The 21,182-nt window shown below is 33.0% G+C and overlaps 2 protein-coding genes across 2 annotated transcripts in view; one reads left to right on the top strand and one right to left on the bottom strand.

Moving 5' to 3' along the window:
* Positions 1–21,182, bottom strand: part of LOC143076315 (uncharacterized) — a 57,701-nt gene that overhangs the window by 16,448 nt on the left and 20,071 nt on the right. Inside the window, exons 3-5 of the mRNA XM_076252037.1 lie at positions 20,321–20,476; positions 17,148–17,271; positions 11,560–11,745 (exon numbers count right to left, since the gene is read on the bottom strand). Of these exons, the coding sequence (XP_076108152.1) occupies positions 11,560–11,745; positions 17,148–17,271; positions 20,321–20,476 (466 nt within the window). The remainder of the gene's footprint in view (positions 1–11,559; positions 11,746–17,147; positions 17,272–20,320; positions 20,477–21,182) is intronic.
* On the top strand, positions 1,461–5,427 carry LOC143076310 (uncharacterized). The gene is made up of 3 exons (XM_076252034.1): positions 1,461–3,043; positions 4,085–4,244; positions 4,784–5,427. The coding sequence occupies exons 1-3, from the start codon at positions 1,584–1,586 to the stop codon at positions 4,928–4,930; spliced, it is 1,767 nt and encodes a 588-aa protein (XP_076108149.1). The 5' UTR covers positions 1,461–1,583; the 3' UTR covers positions 4,931–5,427.

The following is a 21,182-nucleotide window of genomic DNA, read 5'->3' on the forward strand; positions in this document are numbered from 1 at the left end:
ATGGGAGACGAAAAAGATAACAGAGCCTTAAGTTTCAACAAGAAAAGTGTTGGCTTCAAAGTCCACATATGTTAAAGATCTACTTCAAAATTTGACAGAAGACATGACATAATTGTCTATGCACTTATTCCTTGCCAACTGGCAATACAGACAATTTTCGAACTTAAAAGAAAATATACCCGCAAATATAATGGTATGCATAATGGACTTCGCCGAAAATTTTTGCACCAGATACCAAGATGAGTGCCAAAGCGCTCATTGGTGCTATGAGCAGATCACAATTCATCCAATCGTTTGCTATTATAGTGATAATTTAGGGAGAACAGTCACACATGAAGTCGTTTATATATCAGATGACCTAACACATGATGCAAACTTTGTTGATTATTGCTTCAAAAACTGTATTAATTTCTTGCATAAAAATTTGTCACTTAACAGGCTTAATCAATGTCTTCAATTCACCGATGGCTGCTCTAGCCAATATAAATCGAAAGTGCCTTTCTTTGATATAAGTTCATACGCTGAAGAATTAGATGGGATTAAAGTTGAGACATTTTTTTGGGAGTGGCCATGGTAAAGGCCCTGCTGATGGCTGTAGTGGAGTTGTGAAATCTGCCATAACAAGAGGGATAATAGCAGGAAATGTTCTTTCTAGTGCAGAAGACATTTTCTCATTGTAACCTCAGATTTGATGAAAGATGCAGACACATTTAAGAGAACATTTTTGTTGATTGACAAGAAAGATGTACCGCGATCAAGGCCACTAAGGAACGAAGCTGTAACTGTTCCTGGAACAAGACAGTTTCACTGTGTAAAGGCAGTTGCCCAAGGATTGATCAAGACAAGAAGAGTTTCCTGTACATGTATTGTATGTCTAGACATTGAGCAAGGAACATGCATAAACAATAACTATGTAGATCAATGGGTAGAACAGACCTTAACAAATGACCTTAGAAAATTGAACCAGAAATCAAAATCCAAGAAACGAAAGGTGGGTAAAAGAAAAGAAACATTAACACACATGTAATCTGCTTTGAACCATGAGACTGTAGAAACGCATGAGGAATGTCAGAATAAAGAAACACATGACACCAAGATCATAGAAACACACGAGGAACCTCAGATCGTAAAATCACTTGACGAAAGTCAGATCGTAGAAACACACAAGGAGCCTCATACTGAAGAAACACATGAGGAATTGCAGATAATAGATACACATCAGGAACCTGCCAGGACCATAGAGCCCATCATTGAAATTTCTGTTGACAATGACATGCGTAAAACTGTTTTTCAATATATCTATGATGACTTCCAAAATGCATCAAGCTTTGAGGAGCTTCAGTTGATATGTACGAGACATACTGATTTAATTGACAAAATTCCATTTCTTGGATCCTCCTGTCATAGTGTCATTAGCACAGCCTGTTGACAAACTTTCTCTAGACATTTGGCCACAAGATGAACCCCAAAAACATTTATTAAAGTATCAAGTCTGTGTGAAAGGAGATGGAAACTGCCTTCCCCGTGCAGGTAGTGTTCTAGCAAATGGAAATGAGGAGAGTCATTTAGAGGTTCGTACTCGGATGGTTATAGAAATTGTTACCCATGAAGATGTCTATCTAGATGAATATTATTTGAATAGGGGAACTACTGGGGAAGACAAGCACATCGTTAACAATTTGGTGATGTACTCTGACAGTTATATTGCAGGTGATAGAATAACACCAGCTGTAGCAAGAAGAATACTACGAGAAGATACATTTAATTTTGCGAAATTTGGAGCATATGGTAATGCATGGCTGATATTTGCTTTGTCAAGCATATTGAAGTGCAGCTTATTTGCAATTTATCCACAAAAAGGAAACCCAGTTGTCAGAAGTCATCTTAACAGAGAGATTTGCCCAAGGATGACCAAATCTAGTGATGTTGTTTATCTAATGTGGACAAGTACAAGAACAAAGGAAATGAGAGATGAGCACTGGATCCCCAATCATTTTGTGCCTGTTTTGCCTTTACAAAGTAATGATCAGGAAAAAGGAGACAATTCATTAGTGGAAAATAGTCATGACTCAAGTACTAGCATTGACTTCGACTTGGATTCCTTTTCATTGTGTTCATTAGAGATGCTAGTAAACCCAATTGATATTGATTTCATGCAGCCTGATCCATTGACAGAAGTCCACCCAGAGGTCGATTTGATGCAGCCTGATCTATTGACAGAAGTCCATCCAGAGGTCGATTTGATACAGCCTGATCCATTGACAGAAGTCCACCCAGAGGTCGATTTGATGCAGCCTGATCCATTGACAGAAGTCCAACCAGAGGTCGATTTGATGCAGTCTGATCCAATGACAGAAGTCCACCCAGAGGTCGATTTGATGCTGCCTTATCCAATGACAGAAGTCCACCCAGAGGTCGATTTGATGCAGTCTGATCCAATGACAGAAGTCCACCCAGAGGTCGATTTGGTGCAGCCTGATCCAATGACAGAAGTCCACCCAGAGGTCGATTTGATGCAGCCTGATCCATTGACAGAAGTCCACCCAGAGGTCGATTTGATGCAGCCTGATCTATTGACAGAAGTCCACCCAGAGGTCGATTTGATGCTGCCTTATCCAATGACAGAAGTCCACCCAGAGGTCGATTTGGTGCAGTCTGATCCAATGACAGAAGTCCACCCAGAGGTCGATTTGGTGCAGCCCGATCCAATGACAGAAGTCCACCCAGAGGTCGATTTGATGCAGCCTGATCCATTGACAGAAGTCCACCCAGAGGTCGATTTGATGCAGCCTGATCCATTGACAGAAGTCCACCCAGAGGTCGATTTGATGCAGCCTGATCCATTGACAGAAATCCACCCAGAGGTCGATTTGATACAGCCTGATCCATTCACAGAAGTCCACCCAGAGGTCGATTTGGTGCAGCCTGATCCATTGACAGAAGTCCACCCAGAGGTCAATTTGATACAGCCTGATCTATTGACAGAAGTCCACCAGGAGGTCAAGCCAGTATCTGATGGAGGCATTGATAGACAGATTGCCAGGTAATAAATTGTAATGATGTATTTTTATCATGCTTTTGTTTTTAGTGTCCTTTAATATTCTTCACTTTTTTATATAAATAAGGCCGTTAGTTTTCTCGTTTGAATTGTTTTACATTGTTTTATCTGGGACTTTTATAGCTGACTATGCAGTATGGGCTTGGCTTATTGTTGAAAGCCGTATAGTGACCTATAGTTGTTAATGTCTGTGTCATTTTGGTCTCTTGTTGACAGTTGTTTCATTGGCAATCATACCACATTTTCTTTTTTATATTATGAAAACAACAACAAATTAGACTAAGTTTTCAAATCCATATTAACATTTCACTTTATCTTTGTCTTTATTACTCAGAAAGTATACAACACACAACATTGAACAAAGAAATTTTACATAATTGTTTATTGTCATATAATCATGATACTAGTAATGAAGATGTACATTTTCAAATTTTGGTGCATTTAGTCAAATATTTTAAAGTTATTAGGTTTAGTTAAAAGTTATTAAACTTTTATGTTCAACTGTAAAAAAACTTGTATTCTCCAACAGCTATCCTACGGGGACGTACCTCTGTCTGTCTCATGGCAATGATTTATTCCCGGTTGTTGTAAGTAAAGTTCAAAGTTTGAAATGTCAACACATGTTTTTGCTGTTCATTAGTTGTTTTAGCAGTTATATTTATTTGCAGTTATTCATTAGCTATCCACTAGTTGTTCGTTAGTTATCCAATAGTTATTTGTTTCTTAATTTGGACAGTTATCCATATTAGCAAATTTCTAAAAAAAAATCTTAACAGAAAACCAACAACTTATTAACCAATGAATATCTGTTTAGTAAGTTGTTAGGCTGTGTTTTTTTTTTTTTTTTTGGTTTTTGTTTGGGTAATTTCTTACTATGCAGATTACCTGGTAACTGTTTCGCATAGCTATCATGAGACTTGCATACTTTCCTTATGGATTTATGTATGCAAGACTTACAAGTGCTTTGTGAAACAGTCACCAGATGATAACTTGCTCTCACACTGATATATATATATATATTTACAGGTTACTAATTGGCCATGGATACTATACTTTAAGAAAAAGAAAGGCAATATTTGGTTGGCTAATGAAACTCCCTTTACCTGTTCTACTCAGGACATTGTGCAGGACTTGTCTGCTCCTGACATTCAGATGCTTGGTCGAAGTATGGGTTACATCTTTCGTGGTAAGTTAAGTAAAATAAATAGATTAAAATTTATATAGTGATTTATTTGCTAAAAGGCATACGATACAGTTACAGAGGAAATAAGGATTGACTTTTGACAAATGCTTGAAAAGTTGAACCTTTGTGCTTTTTTTATTCTCACACCTTAGTCCAAAATTTATATAAACCAAAATGTGTTTAGGGTTTCATAACAGTACACTTAGCCAAAAACTAAATAGAGCGGGCAGTTGGAAATTTCTTTTCATATGCAATTCTTATCATTAATAAATTCGAAACACATCCCATTTGTCTTCTGGTGTACATAGTTTTTGTACTTTAAAAAAAAATGTGAACTAAACTTATAAAATGACCAGAAACTAAAACTTCTAAAGAAATTATCTCCACATGTGTATTCTGATTTTGATACCTAAAAGTATAAGGTTTATAAATGAGGGTTTAGAGAATTTATTTATATAATAGTTGTTTTTCATTAAGGAAATTGTGTGCAATGAATTTTTGTCATTTTGATTCTTTTAATTTAAATTTTCTTGTTCTTGCAGATTTTCCAAATGGACCAAGGAAGACAAAGGAGACTTTTAATAAATAAAATTTTAGGAAGTTATTGTACAGTGTTTTTTATGTTGCCTGTGTTCACACAGAAGCCACATTTAGGGATCACTATGGCACTATCTGTCATCCTGCGTTAGCGTCACAAAATTTTCCTATACACTTTTCAGTATTTCTTTTAATAAAAAAAAAAAGAAAAATAGCAAGGAACAATCAAGATTTTGTTATACTTCAGCTTTGAAGAAGGGGGTCTGATGTTGTAGAAATGTCCATTTGTCAGAAACAAGTATTGTCGTATTAAACATATTTCTCATGAACTACTGATCATAGCCATTTGATATTTGGTATACAACCTCAGTTAAGGATCCTGTACTGTTCTTACCAATTTCATACTTATGCAGCACCTACTTATAATTTACGGACTTAGTTTATTTTTTACAGATGTGCTTTTAGTGGGATAACAGGTGTATTCTCATTGATCAGTCTCTCACAGACATCATCTTAATTCATAAGACATAAGAGACTGAGTACTGCCCTCTAGAATGTTTCGTTTTCGTGTGAGCAAAAATGAATTTTAAAAAATATAAAATATTCTGGAATTCATGATCTTAGAACCAAGATCTTTCAATAGAGGTACATAGAAGTTTTTTTAAAAAAAGCAGGCTAGGTGCTCTAAGACACATCCAAAAGTAATATCACATAAATTTATGTGTTTCTTGATTTTAATATGAAATGTTTAATCTTAAATGGGGTTACATATATCTGAAAATTTGAAAAAAAACTATTGGATGTGTTTCGTCCTAATTGAGGTTAATGACCCATACAGTGCATTCAGGACTCATCAGTTAGAAATACACCATAAACTTGAGTCAACTAAAACAGACAACGCAACAGTGAATTGAAACTAAAAAAGCACATGGAAAAAAAGAAACAGGACAGACAGAAAACAAAAAAGATTTTGGTTAAAAAGAAACATGCTTTACAACAAATGACATGAATAAGTCCACATTGGCTGTGAATCAAAGTCAGTTAGATGTTCAAATTCAACTAAAAAAAGCACATGCAAAAAAGGAAACAAAAAACTTTAACAAACATGATTATAAGTAAAAACAAACTTATTTACAACGAACTAGTCCACATAAATTTAAAAACAGTTATCAGACCCTTCCTGGTCTCTTCTTAAGAGGTGCCCATTTTTAAATTGCCATTTGGATCAGTAAAATGATGAATTCTGTCCTTCCTTTGTCCAACAGGGAATATATTCTGTCCTATGTTTGTCCTACAACAAATGAATCTGTCCTCTGTGCGTCCAACAGATTTTTATGGTTTTAATTTATCCATTTATTCAACAATAAACCATTTTACCTCTTGGTGAGGAACACCAGGTGTAGATATTAGTTTAAACAGCATAGTTTTGATTTTGTTTTTGACTTTGAATGATGCAATTGGAACAAATTCTCTTCCAAAAATGTCCATGTTTGTCAGACATATTTTAAGATTTTTCAAAATTATTAGTTAGTTTTTAAAAAATTTAACAAAATTATATACTTTAATTGAAGATCTTATGAACTGTCAGAGGAAAATTGATATATTTATTAACTAAGCCTTTATATAATGGGGGAAAATTTCATTTTTGAATGTCCTGTTACGTCCAACATAACCTTCGACCAACATGCTATTCAGGTCTAATTTTATGTTTTCTGACTACATAACTATCTTTTTACATGTAAAAACCTAAACTAGAATCATTTTCCTTTCAGAAAATCATTCTATTATGATTGAAACAGCTACTTTTAAAATCATACATTTTGTCACACACTGGCAACACTATACTGAATACTTAGCCATATCTCTATCTATATTAGTATTCAAGATAATAATCACAAGAGTGCACACACTGAAATGTCTCGCCTTCTTCACTAATCATTGATATTATGTTGATAGTCCTATAAGTATAAAGCTTTATTACAACTGTCACATAAATGTTACATTAACCAAGATAACTAAACAAAGACCAATGAACCATGAAAATGGGGTCAAGGTCAGATGAACCATGCCAGGCTGACATGTACAGCTAACAATGCTTCCATAAAACAAATATAGTTGACCTAATACTTATAGTTTAATAAAAATAGACCAAAACACAAAAACTATACACTGAGCAATGAACTGTGAAAATGAGGTCAAGGTCAAATAAAACCTGCGCGATTAATATATAGATCATAAAATATTTCCATACACTTAATATAGTTGACCTATGACGTATAGTATTTGATAAAAAAGACCAAAACTGAAAAAAATTAACTTTGACCACTGAACCATGAAAATGAGGTCAAGGTCAGATGACATCTGTCTGCTAGACATGTTCACCTTACAATCATTCCATACAACAAATATTGTAGACCTATTGCTTAAAGTATGAGAAAAACAGACCAAAACACAAAAAATTAACTATAACCACTGAACCATGAAAATGAGGTCAAGGTCAGATGACACCTGCCAGTTGGACATGTACACCTTCCAGTCCTTCCATACACCAAATCTACTAGACCTATTGCTTATAGTATCTGAGATATGGACTTGACCACCAAAACTTAACCTTGTTCACTGAGCCATGAAATGAGGTCGAGCTCAAGTGAAAACTGTCTCACGGGCATGAGGACCTTGCAAGGTACGCACATACCAAATAGAGTTATCATATATTATAAACCAGATGCTCCACAGGGCGTAGCTTTATACGACCGCAGAGGTTGAACCCTGAACGGTTGGGGCAAGTATGGACACAACATTCAAGCTGGATTCAGCTCTAAATTTGGATTGTGATTAAATAGTTGACACAGCATAGGTTTCTGACACAGAATGAATGTGTTCTAATGAACTTAAATTTTTTGTTTTCTCTTAGAGCAATTCACTATGCAATTGAATATTAATCCTCTCAAAAAAATGTTTGAAGAAATTTTCTTTTTTATTTATGAAATTTCAAATGAGAACCAGGTGCTCCGCAGGGCACAGCTTTATACGACCGCAGAGGTCGAACCCTGAACAGTTGGGGCAAGTATGGACGAAACATTCAAGCCTGATACAGCTCTGAATTTGGATTGTGATCAAATTTTTGACATTAAATGTTTTTTTTTTACACAAAACAAATGTCAAGATTTTACAAATCAATTAAAGATTTCTTCTTCAAACTTTTTAAATCTAAAATTAAATAGTTGACACAGCATAGGTTTCTGACACAGAATGAATGTGGTCTAATGAACTTAAAAGTTTTTTTTTGCCTTTGAGCAATTCACTATGCTGTTGAATATTAATCCTCTCAAAAAAATGTTTGAAGAAATTTTCTTTTTATTTATGAAATCTGAAATGAGAAAAATTTAACCCCCCCTTTTTTTTCACATCCCTGTTTCCCTTTTTCCAAAACTGATATCAATTCAAATTTCTAATGGAGTTTGCAACAATAACTACTCTTTTAAATACATCATAAAATATTAAAATGTAAAATAAAGTGCTTGTTATCACTGAATGGTAAAGATTGGTTGGTAGTAAAAGTGAATATACATTGTTTAATGTATAAAACAATAAAAAAAAACTTCATCAGCAAAATTTTATATTGGCAAATTTCCAATGAAGTTATTTACATAAAATTATTGGCAAATAAAAATAGAAAATGACATCATAGTCATGTCTGGCAAATGTCCAACATACATTATCTAAAAACATTTTAGATAAGATAAGGAAAAAAAGCTTCATCAGCAACATTTTATATTGGCAAATTTCCAATTAAGTTATTTACATAAAGTTATTGGCAAATAAAAATAGAAAATGACATCATAGTCATGTCTGGCAAATTTCCAACATATATTATCAACTACTATTCTATACAAAGAAAGATAACTCGAATTGAAAATTAATTGCTATTGCACAATATTGTGCAATTAGATATTTCTTGCTATTGTGCAATACTGTGCAATTGAAAATTTCTTGCTATTGCACAATACTTGATATGGAATCCTGATTTGGACCAACTTGAAAACTGGGCCCATAATCAAAAATCAAAGTACATATTTAGATAAAGCATATCAAATAAGCCCAAGAATTTAATTTTTGTTACAAATCAAAGTTAGTTTAATTTTGGACCCTTTGGACCTTAATGTAGACCAATTTGAAAACTGGACCAAAAATTAAGAATCTACATACATAATTAGATTTGGCATATCAAAGAACCCATTTATTCAATTTTTGATGAAATCAAACAAAGTTTAATTTTGGACCCCCATTTGGACCAACTTGAAAACTAGGCCAATAATTAAAAATCTAAGTACATTTTTAAATTCAGCATATCAAAGAACCCCAAGGATTCAATTTTTGTTAAAATCAAACTAAGTTTAATTTTGGACCCTTTGGACCTTAATGTAGACCAATTTGAAAACGGGACCAAAAATTAAGAATATACATACACAGTTAGATTGGGCATATCAAAGAACCCCAATTATTCAATTTTTAAAGAAATCAAACAAAGTTTAATTTTGGACCCTTTGGGCCCTTTATTCCTAAACTGTTGGGACCAAAACTCCCAAAATCAATACCAACCTTCCTTTTGTGGTCATGAACATTGTGTTTAAATTTCATTGATTTCTATTTACTTAAACTAAAGTAATTGTGCGAAAACCAAGAATAATGCTTATTTTGGCCCTTTTTTGGCCCCTAATTCCTAAACTGTTGGAACGAAAACTCCCAAAATCAATCCCAACCTTTCTTTGTGGTCATAAACCTTGTGTTTAAATTTCATAGATTTCTATTAACTTAAACTAAAGTTATAGTGTGAAAACCAAGAAAATGCTTATTTGGGCCCTTTTTGGCCCCTAATTCCTAAAATGTTGGAACCAAAACTCCCAAAATCAATCCCAACCTTCCTTTTGCGGTCATAAACCTTGTGTTAAAATTTCATAGATTTCTATTCACTTTTACTAAAGTTAGAGTGCGAAAACTAAAAGTATTCGGACGACGACGCCAACGTGATAGCAATATACGACGAAAATTTTTTCAAATTTTGCGGTCTTATAAAAATGAAGAATCTACATACACAGTTAGATTTGGTATATCAAAGAACCCCATTTATTCAATTTTTGATGAAATCAAACAAAGTTTAATTTTGGACCCCGATTTGGACCAACTTGAAAACTGGGCCAATAATCAAGAATCTAAGTACATTTTTAGATTCAGCATATCAAAGAACCTAACTGATTCATCTTTTGTCAAAATAAAACTAAGTTTAATTTTGGACCCTTTGGACCTTAATGTAGACCAATTTGAAAACGGGACCAAAAGTTAAGAATCTACATACACAGTCATGACAGTTAGATTCAGCATACCAAAGAACCCCAATTATTCAATTTTGATGAAATCAAACAAAGTTTAATTTTGGACCCTTTGGGCCCCTTATTCTGTTGGGACCAAAACTCCCAAAATCAATACCAACCTTCCTTTTATGGTCATAAACCTTGTGTTTAAATTTCATAGATTTCTATTTACTTATACTAACGTTATGGTGCGAAAACCAAGAAAAATGCTTATTTGGGTCCCTTTTTGGCTCTTATTCCTAAACTGTTGGGACCTAAACTCCCAAAATCAATACCAACCTTCCTTTTGTAGTCATTAACATTGTGTTTAAATTTCATTGATTTCTATTTACTTAAACTAAAGTTATTGTGCGAAAACCAAGAATAATGCTTATTTGGGCCCTTTTTTGGCCCCTAATTCCTAAACTGTTGAAACCAAAACTCCCGAAATCAATCCCAACTGTTCTTTTGTGGTCATAAACCTTGTGTCAAAATTTCATAGATTTCTATTAACTTAAACTAAAGTTATAGTGCGAAAACCAAGAAAATGCTTATTTGGGCCCTTTTTGGCCCCTAATTCCTAAAATGTTGGGACCAAAACTCCCAAAATCAATACCAACCTTCCTTTTGTGGTCATAAACCTTGTGTTAAAATTTCATAGATTTCCATTCACTTTTACTAAAGTTAGAGTGCGAAAACTAAAAGTATTCGAACGACGACGCCAACGTGATAGCAATATAAGACGAAAAATTTTTCAAATTTTGCGGTCGTATAAAAATATTAACTTTTTTTTCAAGTGGTCACTGAACCATGAAAATGAGGTCAAGGACATTGGACATGTGACTGACGGAAATTTCGTAACATGAGGCATCTATATACAAAGTAAGAAGCATCCAGGTCTTCCACCTTCTAAAATATAAAGCTTTTAAGAAGTGAGCTAACACCTTAGCCGCCACCTTAGCCACCGCATCACTATCCCTATGTCGAGCTTTCTGCAACAAAAGTTGCAGGCTCGACAAAAAACTGCAAAATGTCCTTAAAATTACCAATTCAAGGGCAGCAACCCAACAACTGGTTGTTCGTTTCATCTGAAAATTTCAGGGCAGATAGATCTTCACTTGATAAACAATTTTACCCCCATTTCAGATTTGCTAATGCTTTGTTTTTTGAGTTATAAGCCAAAATCTACATTTTACCCCTATGTTCTATTTTTAGCCATGGCGGCCATCTTGGTTGGTTGGCCGGGTCACCAGACACATTTTTAAAACTAGATACTCCAATGATGATTGTGGCCAAGTTTGGTTAAATTTGGCCCTGTAGTTTCAGGAGAAGATTTTTGTAACAGTTAAAGATGACGACGACAGACGCCAAGAGATGAGAAAAGCTTAAAAAGAAATAACCATTAATACAACTTAATTGTACCATTTTACCTTGGTTCCTACAGCAATCATACCCGGAACATATTCTGTTTCCAAAGAATTCCATGCTAAGAGAAGTTCTCCTCCGTGTTGACCTAAAACTTTCTCACTAAGCCAGTGTTGAATATGAGCTTTTGATTTTTTACCGTCTTCATCTTCTTTGTTTTCTTCAGCTTCTGTTATGACAGCTTTCTTCACCTTTAGAGATATAAATGCATTGTAAAATTTTATTATGTAATTTAATAAACAGAAGATAAATCCATCATAAATAGTCTGATCATTTTCAATGGAAGTGAACATAATTTAGTTATGTTCAGTTACACCTCAGTCCTGGATCATGCAGCTTGGTCAATTGATTCCTAAACAAAGATTTGGTTGTTTTTTCGAGTTCTAGAAGAAACAAGGCTTCACTTTATATTCATGTTTTGTATTTCCTTTTAATAAGTATTTACGAATTCTACTGATGCAGTTAAAATAAAGGCTCTAAAGAGCTTGTGTCACTCACCTTGGTCAATGGGCATATCATAAACGAATAAAAATTTACAAAATTAACAAAATTTATGAAAATTGTTTAAAATTGACTATAAAGGGCAATAACTCCTTAAAGAGTCAACTGACCATTTTGATCATGTTGACTTATTTGTAGGTCTTACTTTGCTGTACATTATTGCTGTTTACAGTTTATCTGTATCTATAATAATATTCAAGATAATAACCAAAAGCTGCAAAATTATCTGAAAATTACCAATTCTGGGGCAGCAACCCAACAACGGGATGCCGGATTAGTCTGAAATTTTCAGGGCAGATAGACTTTGACCTAACGAACAAATTAATCACGTCAGATTTGCTATAAATGCTTTGCTTTCTGAGATTTTAGCCTATGTACTATTTTTAGCCATGTCGACTATCTTGGTTCGCAGACAGGGTCATCTGACACATTTTCAAAACTACATACCCTAATGATGATTGTGGACCAGTTTCGACGACGACGCTAACGTCATACCATGTCATACCAATATATGACCAAAAAATTTTCAATTTTTGTGGTCGTATAAAAATCTAAATACATAATTAGATTCAGCATATATCAAAGAACCCCATATATTCAATTTTTGTTGATATCAAACAAAGATTTTGGACCAACTTAAAAACTGGGTCTATAATCAAAAATTCGTAAGGGTTCCACCGAACCCAGTGTCTCGCCTACTTTTGCTGTAACTCCCAGGCTCAACAAAAATGAGGAAAACAATCAATAAAAATATTCCTCTTGATAATATCTTTTGATTGTAAGAAGCTTCTGTCCAAATTTGGTAAAAATTTCAGGATATCATAGTTTATGAATCGAATAAATGTTTTAAAAACTTTAACTGCAGACTTTATGTTATGTCCATTTATAAGTAAAATGCAGATACACAGGTACCAAATATTAACAAAATTTCCTTTCTAGATACTAGCTTTTGATCATAAACAAGCTTCTGTCCAAGTTTGGTACAAATTTAAAATAGTATAAGAGAGTTATTAAATTTATTAAATTTTTTAAAAATTTAACCACAGAGTGAATGTGTTGTTTCCTGGCAGAAAACCTAAGTCCATTTAAAAGTATAATACGGAAAAAATTGATTAATTTTTTTACAAAATTTACTTCTGGATACTATTTTATGATCATAAACAAGCTTCTGTCCAAGTTTGGTACAAACCCAGGATAGTTAAAGAAAGTTATTAAAATTTTAAAAACTTTAACCACAGAGTGAATGTAATGTTTCCCCACAGAAAAACCAAGTCCATTTATAAGTAAAAAACAGAAAAAATGAATTTTATTTTTGCAAACTTTACTTCTGGATACTATCTTATGATCATAAACAAGCTTCTGTCCAAGTTTGGTAGAAATCCAGTATAGTTTAAGAAAGATATTCAAATTTTTAAAAAACGTTAACCACAGAGTGAATGTAATGTTTCCCCGCAGAAAAACTAAGTCCATTTATAAATAAAATACAGAAAAAATAGAATTTAATTTTTACAAAATTTACTTTTGGATACTAACTTATGATCATAAACAAGCTTCTGTCCACGTTTGGTAGAAATCCAGTACAGTTTAAGAAAGTTATTAAATTTTCAAAAACTTTAACCAGAGTGAATATTTGTGGACGCCGGCGCCGACGACGACGGAATGTAGGATCGCTTAGTCTCGCTTTATCAACTAAAGTCGAAAGGCTCGACAAAAATCAAAATACATGTTTAGATTCAGCATATCAAAGACCCAAGGATTCAATTTTTGTTGATATCAAATAAAGTTTAATTTTGGACATCTTTGACATATTCCCCATTTCCATTCTCAATTTTATGTTGGCTTGTTCAGCATTATGAGACAATATTGCCACATTTCCATTGTCTATTCCTTAGGTCATTTATGTTTTTCAAATGTTAATATGAAGACTGTTTCTCTTGTCCTTGATAATACCCAGAAATTATTGCAGCATTTATTATTGCCATTTGGTCTATTTTGAGAAAAATCCTGTTTAATTTATATGAAAAAATCAAAATGAGAATTTCAATAATTGATAATAATAACTCTGTAGCATTTTTCGTAATAATAACTAAAGGCTCTTAAGTGTTGCTCACCATGGTCTATGTGCATATCAAACAAAGGACATAGATGGATTCAGGACAAAATTGTGTTTTGGTGATGGCGATGTGTTTGTAGATCTTACTTTACTGAACATTCTTCCTAAATGTACTTACAATTTTATCTATCTGTAATGAACTTGGCCCCTTAGTTACGGAGGAAAATATTTTGTAAAAATTTACCAAATTTACCAAATTAATGAAAAATTGTTAAAAATTTACTATAAAGGGCAAAAACTCCTTAAGGGATCAACTGACCATTTTGGTCATGTTGACTAATTTGTAGATCTTAGGCAATATAGGAAAGGTGTACTGACATAAGTAGTCTCTAAACACTTTCTCCAAATGGAGCTTTCGTTAGTAGAAGCCATATTAACTATGTGTATCAGTGAGAAAAATGTAAAAGCATAACATTAATCCACCATTCTGCCTCTGATGAAGGTCCTTTATGGACCGAAACCGGTCAGGCTATGAAACATCACTAGGCACTGTTAATTATGTGTATTAGTATATATAATATATTTTTCATTTGTAGATCTTACTTTGCTGAACATTATTGCTGTTTAAAGTTTAGCTCTATCTATAATAGTATTCAAGATAATAACCAAACACAGCAAAATTTCCTTAAAAATTACCAATTCAAGGGCAGCAACCCAACAATCAGTTGCTCAATTCATATGAAAATTCCAGGGCAGATAGATCTTGACTTAGTTAACAATTCAACCTCATGTCAGATTTGCTCTTAATGCTTTGGTTTCAGAGTTATAAGCCAAAATCTACATTTTACCCATATGTTCTATTTTAGCCATGGCGGCCATCTTGGTTGGTTGGCTGGGTCACCGCACACATTATTAATACTAAATATCCTAATAATGATTGTGACCAAGTTAGGTTAAATTTGGCCCGGTAGTTTTAGAAGAAGATTTTGGTAAAAGATTACAAATTTAAGAAAAATTGGAAAATCTATTATAAAGGGCAATAACTCCTTAAAACTGACTGTACATTTTTGCTGTTCACAGTTTATCTCTATCTATAATAATATTCCAGATAATAACCAAAAACAGCAAAATTATGAAATATTTTATTTTTTGTTCTTGAGGAGAACTTTAGGAAGTAGTCCTGCTTTAATTTTACTCTGTCTTCTTCTTTATGTACCAGCTGTATGTGCCTACTAAGCTGTAGGCAGTATTTGTAACAAAATATGCAATACTGCGCTGATTTAATATTAAATTTGTTGCTTACAGTTGAAGATAAAGTTGCCTTGCTGTTTTTCTTATATATATATATATCCCGGCGAGGGAAGAACCAAAAATTTGCGAAAGCAAATTTACAGATCTAACATTGTTGGGTTGATGTTTAGACGAGTTGTATATATATTTATCATATATTTAGTACAAAATACAGCTATTTTGTATATCTAATAAAGGTGCGTTTTTCCAGTCTGTATCCCCTTCCCTGTATCACATACCCCGTATCGCATAGCTAAACCCGTATCGCATGGTGAAACCCGTATCGCATACCTTTTTTTTTTTTTTTTTTTTACATAAAGTCAGTTTATTTGGGTTTTTTTTGCTTAAGAAAAAATTTCCTCAAAATAGGTAATTTTTTGAATGACGTCATTAATTGGTATGTAACGTCACGAACGTCAAGTTTTCATATTTTATGTGACGTTACGAACATCAAGTTTTCACAACATATTTTTTGGAACACTAAATGCAACTATAAAAATTACAAAACACTCAAATAAATACCATTATAAAACAAAAATATTTTTAAAACAACAGATTATAAGGTAACCCAGGTGCTTCCTATAAATAATTGAGCAGTTATTTTTTTAAAGGCTTTGAAACAAGACAAAAGCAGAACTGAAGGTAACCCAGTGCAGCTATGGATTAGAAAACATCTCATATAATATTATACTCTTCTGTTGAAATATATGATAAAGCGTATAATACATGGCAAAATCCGTATCACATGCCGTATCACCCTCGACCAATATCATCCCTCGGGCCTAAAGGCCCTTGGGCTGATATTGATGTCTCGGGATGATACGACATATGATACGGATTTTGCCATGTATTATTCTCTCTCTCTCTATATATATACTTTTTATATGGCCTTCCAACCCTAATATCACTGAAGAGACATTTATTGTCGAAATACGGATCTGGTGTAGTAAAAAAATATTGACCCCATATGTTTGTGGCATAACATTGTGGCCACAAGTTAAAAATTTTTCTGTTTATTATTAAATTTATATCAAGATCCATTTTGTTACATCTTGTGATCAATTTTATTTGGCAATCACCAATGGCAGTCAGCAGGGTTAAAGAACATCAGTTGTTCGACCTGTTAGTCAAATGCGTTTTGTTTAAATGTACTTTTTCACTTTTTTGGTCAGCACACAGACAGTCACACAGGATAGAGTTTCGTTGTAGTAGGGTCTAAAAACAGCACAAACAATTGAAATAACATGAAGAAAGACATTATATGGAGGCATTCATGTTGGTGACAAAACTCTATCCTGTGTGACTGTCTGTGTGCTGACCAATTGAAATAACATGAAAAAAGACATTAAATGGAGGCATTCATGTTGGTGACAAAACTCTATTCTGTTTGACTGTCTGTGTGCTGACCAATTGAAATAACATGAAGAAATATATTATATGGAGGCATTCATGTTGGTGACAAAACTCTATCCTGTGTGACTGTCCGTGTAGATTAATGATTTAAGGAAAATTAAATTTAACACAATTAGAACATAACAACAGGCTATTATTTTAACTTTGAATTATTATTGGAAGCTTGAGGCCACAACCATAGGAGAATCTTAAAATCTTACAATGTATCAATAGGAGACAAGACAGATTTAAATGGGACAAAAGTCATGAAAGTGTAAAAACAAAAGGCTACTCAAAGACATGAATACATTTGTGTACATGTATAATTAATTATAAATGTTATAAAAGGTAGTTTACCTCTATAATAGACACAACTGATGATGCTGAAGTGATATTCTTTTTCTTCTCCAACACAAGATCAGGAATTGATGTCACTTTAACTGTATCAATTTGCAGTTTAGTTTTATACAGTAATCCTGGTCTAAAATATTTAAACATGTTAAATGAAGCTTTAAGGCTCTTATAAATGGAATATAATGTAATCCCTTATAAATATCAATATACACATGTATATATATATACAGACAATTATGAACAAATGATGTCTTATGAATATAGCAGGTAAACAATTGCTTCCATCTTCACTAATTATGCTTAGGCCAAAAAATAATATATGTCTGTTTCCTGTTTCCCGACCGACCCTGACTCAAACCCCCCGACCCTAAATCTTTTTATTCAATTCCGGCAAAAAAATTGTTTCTGGTCCGGAAAAATTCATTTCCGGTCCGATCCAGATCCGTATTTTACTATTCCCAAACAATCAAAATGGCTGCTCCCAGCACAAATGTGCTACAATTAAGGTTTAAAAAATGTCAGCACTGGGAGGATTATTCAATTAAAGCTTCTTTAAAGGGATTAAATCATTTTGGGGTACAGGACCCTAACCAAACATGACATTTAACCGACTGCAAATCTGACAGGGAGTGCAAAAAAAAAAAAAAAAATCCAGACCTACCGACCCTGATTTATTTGCCTTGGAAGCAGGAAACAGACATATATTTTTTTTTGGCCTTATGTTTGAAAATAGTAAGTATTGTGATCTTTAAATCAACACTCCTTTCCTGTTTTTGTTTATACATGATATATATCACAATTCTTGATTTTATAGAAATAAAAATATTTCATTGACTTTTGTTTTCGCTGCCATTAAATACCAGGTGCTCCGCAGGGCGCAGCTTTATACGACCGCAGAGGTCGAACCCTGAACAGTTGGGGCAAGTATGGACAAAACATTCAAGCGTGATACAGCTCTGAATTTGGATTGTGATCAAATTTTTGACATTACATGGTTTTTTTTACACAAAACAAATGTCAAGATTTTACAAATCAATTAAAGATTTCTTCTTATTTAAATCTAAAATTAAATAGTTGACACAGCATAGGTTTCTGACACATAATGAATGTGGTCTAATGAACTTAAAAGTTTTTTTTTTGCCTTTGAGCAATTCACTATGCTGTTGAATATTAATCCTCTCAAAAAAATGTTTGAAGAAATTTTCTTTTTATTTATGAAATCTGAAATGAGAAAAATTTAAACCCCCCCCCCTTTTTTCACATCCCCGTTTCCCTTTTTCCAAAACTGATATCAATTCAAATTTCTAATGGAGTTTGCAACAATAACTACTCTTTTAAATACATCATAAAATATTAAAATGTAAAATAAAGTGCTCGTTATCACTGAATGGTAAAGATTGGTTGGTAGTAAAAGTGAATATACATTGTTTATTGTATAAAACAATAAAAAAAACTTCATCAGCAACATTTTATATTGGCAAATAAAAATAGAAAATGACATCATAGTCATGTCTGGCAAATTTCCAACATACATTATCTAAAACATTTTAGATAAGATAAGGAAAAAAAGCTTCATCAGCAACATTTTATATTGGCAAATTTCCAATGAAGTTATTTACATAAAGTTATTGGCAAATAAAAATAGAAAATGACATCATAGTCATGTCTGGCAAATTTCCAACATATATTATCAACTACTATTCTATACAAAGAAAGATAACTCCAATTGAAAATTAATTGCTATTGCACAATATTGTGCAATTAGATATTTCTTGCTATTGTGCAATACTGTGCAATTGAAAATTTCTTGCTATTGCACAATACTTGATATGGAATCCTGATTTGGATCAACTTGAAAACTGGGCCCATAATCAAAAATCAAAGTACATATTTAGATAAAGCATATCAAATAAGCCCAAGAATTTAATTTTTGTTAAAATCAAACTTAGTTTAATTTTGGACCCTTTGGACCTTAATGTAGACCAATTTGAAAACTGGACCAAAAATTAAGAATCTACATACACAGTTAGATTTGGCATATCAAAGAACCCATTTATTCAATTTTTGATGAAATCAAACAAAGTTTAATTTTGGACCCCCATTTGGACCAACTTGAAAACTAGGCCAATAATTAAAAATCTAAGTACATTTTTAAATTCAGCATATCAAAGAACCCCAAGGATTCAATTTTTGTTAAAATCAAACTAAGTTTAATTTTGGACCCTTTGGGCCTTAATGTAGACCAATTTGAAAACGGGACCAAAAATTAAGAATCTACATACATAGTTAGATTCGGCATATCAAAGAACCCCAATTATTCAATTTTTGATGAAATCACACAAAGTTCAATTTTGGACCCTTTGGGCCCCTTATTCCTAAACTGTTAGGACCAAAACTCCCAAAATCAAACCCAACCTTCCTTTTATGGTCATAAACCTTGTGTTTAAATTTCATAGATTTCTATTTACTTATACTAAAGTTATGGTGCAAAAACCAAAAATAATGCTTATTTGGGCCCCTTTTTGGCCCCTAATTCATAAACTGTTGTGACCTCAACTCCAAAAATCAATCCCAACCTTCCTTTTGTGGTCATAAACCTTGTGCTAAAATTTCATTGATTTCTATTTACTAATACTAAAGTTATTGTGCGAAAACCAAGAATAATGCTTATTTGGGCCCTTTTTTGGCCCTTAATTCCTAAACTGTTGGAACCAAAACCCCCAAAATCAATCCCAACCTTCCTTTTGTGGTCATAAACCTTGTGTCAAAATTTCATAGATTTCTATTAACTTAAACTAAAGTTATAGTGCGAAAACCAAGAAAATGCTTATTTGGGCCCTTTTTGGCCCCTAATTCCTAACATATTGGGACCAAAACTCCCAAAATCAATACCAACCTTCCTTTTGTGGTCATAAACCTTGTGTTAAAATTTCATAGATTTCCATTCACTTTTACTAAAGTTAGAGTGCGAAAACTAAAAGTATTCGGACGCCGGACGACGACGACGACGACGCAGACGCCAACGTGATAGCAATATACGACGAAAAATTTTTCAAATTTTGCGGTCGTATAAAAATTGTTGTTAATGTTTGAATAAATATATTTTTTAATGTCATTGAATGTGGTTCAGGTGAAAAATCACCAAATCCTAGTATTTTCTAAGGAAAATTTCTTACACAGGTGTCAGCTGGCAAATTCTTGTAAAACTTGATGTTAAGGATGTGTAAAATGATTCCGGCACTGTCTCTTTTCCCAAGTTGTAATAAGCCATCTTATATATCACACGTTTTACTTCTGTAATAAAGTCTAAAGCATAGCTACAAATCATAAACCTGAAAAAAATGTAAGTGTAGTAATAAATGTAAGTGTAGTAATAAATGCAAGCACATAGCAAAAATGCTTCAAGTCTGAAAAGACCATATTTTGTACTGGTAGAGCACAGGTTTTACTTAAAAAGACTCTACATAATCTTCACACTACACTTACATGAACATGTAACTGTACTCCTCTTTGGTCTTGACTTTACTGAATAATTCTGATTGAGTACTTGCTAATCTTAGTATATAGATATAAGTAGATGTGGTATGGAATTTTAAAGTACAATGAAGTTATTGGTAAAAAAAAATCTAGAATTTTCTGTATATAAGAACTAAATTTAGATAGTCACTTTTCCAAATCAACTTGAATTACCATAAAAACAAGGGGTTATCTTTATCATATATATTAATTCAAATTGATCTGTAGTTTGGTGTATTATTGTCAAATTTAAGGATTTGATTAATAGCTATACAAAATATAGAATGTTTACAAGGGGGGTAATGTATGTCATCACGCAGGGTGTCGTTGATTGAAATTGGACCACCATCTTGTCGCTTCAAGGTAAGAATTTTACTTATTATGCCAGTTATATGAGGGTTATGATTAAAAAATAGTCCACCAAAGACTATATAAAGTAGGAAAATAAATGAGCCATCGCTCAATACTATTGGTTATCTCAATTTTGCAAACACTTCGATACCAGTTTTAGGAATTAGGTCA

The sequence above is a fragment of the Mytilus galloprovincialis genome, chromosome 5 (assembly GCF_965363235.1).
Source record: "Mytilus galloprovincialis chromosome 5, xbMytGall1.hap1.1, whole genome shotgun sequence".
NCBI lineage: Eukaryota > Metazoa > Mollusca > Bivalvia > Mytilida > Mytilidae > Mytilus > Mytilus galloprovincialis.

Excerpts from the sequence above, each read along its gene's own strand:
- LOC143076310 (XM_076252034.1), top strand. The coding sequence starts at position 1,584 with ATGGTTATAGAAATTGTTACCCATGAAGATGTCTATCTAGATGAATAT. Across the intron at positions 3,044-4,084 it reads ATTGATAGACAGATTGCCAG|GTTACTAATTGGCCATGGAT; the intron begins GTAATAAATTGT and ends ATATATTTACAG. Across the intron at positions 4,245-4,783 it reads TATGGGTTACATCTTTCGTG|ATTTTCCAAATGGACCAAGG; the intron begins GTAAGTTAAGTA and ends TTGTTCTTGCAG.